General features: G+C 47.2%; 2 protein-coding genes across 5 annotated transcripts in view; one reads left to right on the top strand and one right to left on the bottom strand.

Annotated features, from left to right (window-relative positions):
- LOC142030814 (transcription factor HES-5-like) overlaps nucleotides 1-6,019 on the bottom strand; it is a 32,650-nt gene that overhangs the window by 20,750 nt on the left and 5,881 nt on the right. For 3 of the 4 annotated variants that reach the window (XM_075027163.1, XM_075027165.1, XM_075027161.1), the window contains exon 1: nucleotides 5,876-5,936. The exons of the other annotated variant lie outside the window; for it this stretch is intronic. The gene's annotated coding sequence lies outside the window, so the exon portion shown is untranslated. Of the gene's footprint in view, nucleotides 1-5,875; nucleotides 5,937-6,019 lie in introns of those variants that run through there. 4 annotated transcript variants of the gene reach the window in all.
- HES5 (hes family bHLH transcription factor 5) lies at nucleotides 3,410-5,173 on the top strand. The gene is made up of 3 exons (XM_075027167.1): nucleotides 3,410-3,518; nucleotides 3,653-3,818; nucleotides 3,919-5,173. Exons 1-3 carry the CDS (start codon nucleotides 3,465-3,467, stop codon nucleotides 4,170-4,172), a joined length of 474 nt encoding a protein of 157 aa, XP_074883268.1. The 5' UTR covers nucleotides 3,410-3,464; the 3' UTR covers nucleotides 4,173-5,173.

Genomic DNA, 6,019 nt, shown 5'->3' on the forward strand with positions numbered 1-6,019 from the left:
TTTACCTTTCCTGGATCCTCTACGGTTGCTCCTCAACTCAAAGCAATCTATGGCACACAGATTGTGCACCATATCTCAGGGTCAAACGGTGAGCAGCTACAGTTGGAGACAATTAACATGGTGGTTCTTGCCTTAGGAAAAGCTAGGACTCCTGCCTGACGTGCAAGGTCTGTTAAGTACATTGACAGTTGTTGGCAGATTTCTGTTTCCCCTTACACACTTCAATATCTATACCACGTGAGAGTGGAGACACCTCCCTGTTTTCACGTGTGATTCTGAAGACTGCATCTGCATGATGCAACTCATGACTGTGATGTGATTTACAGAGAAACAAGGCCACTAAGAAAGCAAGCCTCTTTGTCCACAGCATCGCTGTCACGTCTCAAGAGCGGGTCCAAATTTCACACCGTCCTCCAAAGAAGGGAATTATTGCATCACATTGTTTAGTCAACTCCATGTTTGGCAATTTTGGGGATGTGTTTCTTTTAATCCTTCATTCCAAAACCAGGGAAACCCCTGCTTCTGAGCCTCAGGCAACCCTTCATTTGGCTCTGCAGCAACAGTTAGGGAGAGGCACAAACTTCTGCCATGGATACGAAGGACAGTGACAAGGATTTGGATCACAAATGTGTTTCAGTGGGACAGACTATTGCACTAACAGCTGAATTTTTAAAAGGCCCAAACTGAGCAAACTAGTCACAGTCTTTTAACAAAGAGCAACCGCACTGCCTACAGCACAGGATTTCTTTTCCTTACCAAAATCCTTGCAGGAAGTGCATTCTGCACCCAGTTCCATAACCAATATATTCTAGGGACAGCCTTAGTCTATACAAGTTATTATTTTGAAGCATCAGTTGGGAAATATTGTTGCCATTAAGTTTTCAGGCCTTAATAATCAAACCAAACAGGGTGGGGAAGGTGGTGGTCGTGGGAATATTTGTTCCTCTTTTATCCATCAGCAGTATACAGCAGGTAGGTGAGGCAGGCGAGGGGGGAACTGAAGATTTGCTCTCTTTTCAACTGACAGAGAGAGGGGGAGAGAAGCTGGGAGTTGGTGAGCCCAGAGGGCTGTTGTTTTGTGCGCTTGCTGCAAGGCAGCATGCCTGGTTCACCATTCACATCAGATGGTGCGAGTCCACAGTTCGGAGGATTTCCCACATTGCCCCATTCACAGTGTTAAACTGTCAACAAAAGAAGTGTGCCTCTGTGGGTCCTGAGAAGAAAGCTAACGCCTGCTGCACCATCTGCCCAGCACTTAAAGGAAGGGATAATGCTTTAATCAGTGGGAGTTGGTTTAGCCCTTTGGAGTCCAGGGGCATTGTGCTGGGGATAGGATGGCATTATTTAAAACCACTCATTTCATATTTCCAGAACTGAAAATTGGGTCAAAGCTTCCCTCCCATCTCACTGGGCCCGCTGCTGCTGCAAACATATTCCTTCCCATACGGTGCGTGGCAGGACCTGCTGTCCATTCCATCTCCTGTGACCCCTGAGAGAGACGCACAAAGCCCTGTGCTTGACTTCAAGCTCCAATAATGGCAAAAGTACACGCAGCCAGGGACTGCCCTGGCTGCAAGTAATACTGCTGATTACAAGCTGACAAAATAATTCAGGGAACTGATTTTGAATAGGACTCGTACTGCCTATTCAATTATAGGTTTCTGACAACCATCAACAATTGAAATTGTTACACCCTAAGCGATCCATCTAAATGTAAAATGTCTTTGGGCTGAGAAGGGAGGAGGTGAGAATGGCAGACCTATGAAAATCACTGCTGTGAGAAGCCAGGAAGTTAAAAGGGGCTTTGTAAGCTTCAGATTAATAACTAGTTACAGGATCATCCTTTGCAGGATCATATCCTTTTATGCAACAACCCTATGTCTGCTGGAACATGTTGCTATCTATGGACCCACAGACACAGGTTTTGTCCCTGGCTTATCGAGAGGGATGCTGAGGGCAGGTGAAAGAGGCTGACTGCAGTTGACAGTGAAATGAAAGGTTTCCTTTCTGGTTTTGAAAGGCAGACACAGGAAATAGGTAGGGTTTTCATGAATATTGTTGTAGTAACAAATAGGTATTAAAAAACTAACATCCCCAACCTGCTAGCCTATTGGTGATAACCTAGGTTTACTCCCTGTTCTAGCCCCTGACCACGGGGCATGCATTAAGGAAAAAGAAAATTATGCCCACGCATGACTCCCCTTAAACCCACAGACCTCCACACCCTACGGCTGAAACAGATGTACCAGAAAGCATAACTGTGAATTTGTCAATACGAGGCCTCACATACTTAACTGACAGATCTTAAATGTGACTAGCTTTGGATTGGATTGTACTGGGCGGGGGGAGGTGAGTGGGGTGGGCAATAGACCTGGAGTAGGCAACCTAGAACAGCCTGAAAAAAATATCTCAAAAAGGCAGCTTTAATCCTGGATCCTATCTGGTCCTTTCCACTTCATTACCTGTGTTCATTGCAATACACGTGGCACATATATTGAGAAAGCCCAAGATTGAACAGAGCCACAGGATACCCTAGCACCTGCATTTACATTCTGCAAGTGGGATAACACAAGCAAAGTAATAGACAAGAATTGACTTTTCATTGCATCGCAGTTGTCTGTAAAGGAAAGATATATTTAGGTGCTTTACATGGAGACTCAGGACCAAGGGAACAGTGAGGCATTTACAAAGTGGCATGAAATTAAATAGGACATGTTCGGGAAAGGCATCATAATCATTACATGTCACGGGCTGCCGTAGGAAAGCCCAGATTACCCAAACAAAAGCAAGGAAGAGCTCTGAATATAACATATAGAGGGACTTTGAGTATTTTAACAATGGAGAGGAAAATATTTCAAGGTAACTGCTTAGCACAGATTGTTTTAAGGGTTCTTCCCTCAATTTTAGTCTCTAGTTGTCCGAAAATTATCTGGTACTGTATTCATCTAAGCATGGTTTAACATCAATGAAAGGGTTTAGTCCCTCTAATTCTGCATCTTTTCCTTTTCAACCTCTCTTGGTCATGGGCACAGAGCATTATCTCTTCCTGGGATCAGTCTTCTGTGCTTAATTTCACCACAGCCTGGGAAAAGGCAGCACATTGAGATGTTGACATTCCCAACATCAGGCAGAAGTTTGATTATAATGACGGCAAACGCTTTCCCACGTTCCTACCCCAGCGCCATAATGCCAAGCCCTATTGTGTCACACACTCCCCAGTCCACCTGCTCCTTTGGGAGCAGGGTATTATCCCCAGGCAATTCACAGTCAATTTGCCATGCTGTAATAGATGCTTTCTTTATTGTCCCAGGGCATGCATGGATTGGCTATCGACTGTGGGAAACTCAAAGTCGCTTAGGACCCATACATTTGTATGCAGCCACTGCGTATAAATAGAGGAACTCCCGGCTCCCTTCTCCACCCGCTAACCAGCAAGCTCTGAGCTGAAACCAGCACTTGGGATAATGGCACCCAGTGCTCTCTCCCTGGAAATCCTAACGCCCAAAGAGAAGAACAGAGTAAGTATCTTCTGTCTCTGTCACCGCGAGGGCAAAGAGCTGAGAAGGACCAAACCCCTTTAGCAGCAGGTTCTATAGAGATGGGAAGGGGAAAGTTTCACTGCTAACTGTCCTCTTCCCATTTTGTATTACAGCTCAGGAAACCCATTGTAGAGAAACTGCGTCGCGATCGGATTAACAGCAGCATCGAGCAGCTGAAACTGCTCCTGGAGAAGGAGTTTCAGAGACACCAGCCCAACTCCAAGCTGGAGAAAGCCGACATCCTGGAGATGACTGTCAGCTACCTGAAATACAGCCGAGGTGAGTACATCCCCCGATCACGCTTGCTGCCCTTACTTTTAGGCAAAACTCCAGCCTGAGTCTCCCTGTGTAACACTTCTCTCCTCTTCTGCCCTTGCAGCTTTTGCAACATCTGCCAAAAGCCTACAGCAGGATTATTGCGAAGGGTATGCCTGGTGCCTCAAGGAAGCTCTGCAATTCCTGTCTCTCCATTCAGCAAACACAGAAACACGGATGAAGCTGATCTGCCATTTCCAGAGGTCACAAGCAGTGCCTAAGGACTCTGGTTCTTCTTCTGCACCCACTTCCACCCACCAGCCCCCTGCAAAACAAGCAGCACTGAAACCCTCCTGCAGCCTCTGGAGGCCTTGGTAGGCCAAAAGTATGCTTATGTGTTTCCTGGACATTTGTTCATATTCCAGAGGAGATCATGACTTGCTACACAAGTCCCCCCACTCCTCTCATGAGTAGGGAAGAATGTTTTCCTTTTGTAGAGCATTACTATGCTTGGATGTCTGCTTCCCTTCTTCTAGAAGGACTGAAACGATCCCACCAAGTGGAGAGAAAGTTATTCTAAAAGAATGTGAGATGTAATCCTCCTGCTAGGATGACTGAGAGGAGTTGTTCAGAGAGGAACACCGACTGTTCTTAACCTTAGTGAGGTTGTACGTGTACATCTGTTGAGAAAGCAGTAACTTCTAAGATGTTCAGGCTAGTATTTTCAAAAGTGTCTGCTCAGGAGGAGCCCTTTCCTCTGACCTGCCCCACTTGAGACTCCTAAGTGTCCCAAGCTACCCACACCGGTCCTGCCCGGCTGCAGCTGTAGCCGCGGGGGCCCAGGGTGTCTCAAGCAGAGCAGCTAGTCTAACCGGACACGTTTGAAAACCTAGCTTTCCTATGGGTGCCATAATGGGTTCTATAATATTTGTAGACTGTACTGAGCATGCTACGAAAATGGTTAAACCATAACTCAAACTATGTAGAGGAGATTCCTCAGGATGTCTTGCTCACAAAATCAGAGTATTGTTTGTGAGGTTCAGGATACGTATGCCTTTTATAAAGGCAAAAGCTCATTTTTATATCCTTATAGGAAAGAAAGTTACGGCTGTGTTGTCGATTTTACGAGAAATGTTTATCAAAGTCTTTCATGAAAGGCAGGTGTACAAATTATATTTATTCTTTGGTACCCTACCACCAGGGGAGAATGTGAATTCATTACTGTCCTTGGAGGATTCTATGGCATGTTATATGTGAGCCGCACCAATTGTATAACCTGTGCCAGAAATTATCTTGAACTTCAGAAGTTGCAGAAACTTTTAACAGTACAAAAATAAATAATAGATAATAAATCCAGCATGTTATTCTTTCTTGAGCAGTTCGCATAGCTGATTTCCCTGCGGTCCCTGGGGTTAGAGGACATGAGACAAAGATTCCGGTAAAAGTAAAGATATTCAGAACGGGTATTTAATGGCCTCACCAGTTTTGCATCCATTGGGAAGCCCTGCAATGCCGCTTCCCACAGCGGGGAATATACACCGCTCCGAAATATCAAACCCCAGCTGTCTCAATGTGAGACGAAAATAGGGGTCACGCCTAAACCAACAAATTCTCCGGAAATTTAAGAGCCCAGTGACTTGTCAAGAAAGGTCACAGCAAGGGTGAACTCAGGGAGACCCGTGCCCGACTCCCCAAAACCCGAAAGTCTTTCCGATTAACGGGTACAGTCTGCCACCGCACGCGACACTTCGCGTTCTGGTGCCACGCATCCCACTCACGAAACAGCCTGACACGCAGGGAATTTAAACCTAGGGTTTGGTTTTTTTTTTTGTCTAACGGGGAGACGCCCACAGCTGCCCAAGACACGCCTGCGTGACGCACCGAGTCAACACAGCTGACGTCAAAAGCAGCGCTGCCCTTGCCGGTCGCACGGCTGAGACAAAAACTGCCAGGGGACCGTGGGCTTGGACGTCTCCCGTGGGGTGTGTGTGGGGGAGGGGGGCCGAGGCTGACCGATCCCCGCCGCCCCGACCCGGCAACGAACGGCTCCGCCGCTTCCCTCACGAACTCCGCCCTCTCACCTCTCTGGCGTCACTTCCCCGTCAGGGAACCGCCGGCGGGACTTCTCTGCCGCAGGCCGAGGCTGACCAAGCCCCGGGGCTGAGGGGGGGGTGGGGGGTCTCCCCTTAGCTTTGAGGCCCCACTCGCGTTCGCGGCGGGTCGTG

The sequence above is a fragment of the Buteo buteo genome, chromosome 5 (assembly GCF_964188355.1).
Source record: "Buteo buteo chromosome 5, bButBut1.hap1.1, whole genome shotgun sequence".
Taxonomy (NCBI): Eukaryota; Metazoa; Chordata; class Aves; order Accipitriformes; family Accipitridae; genus Buteo; species Buteo buteo.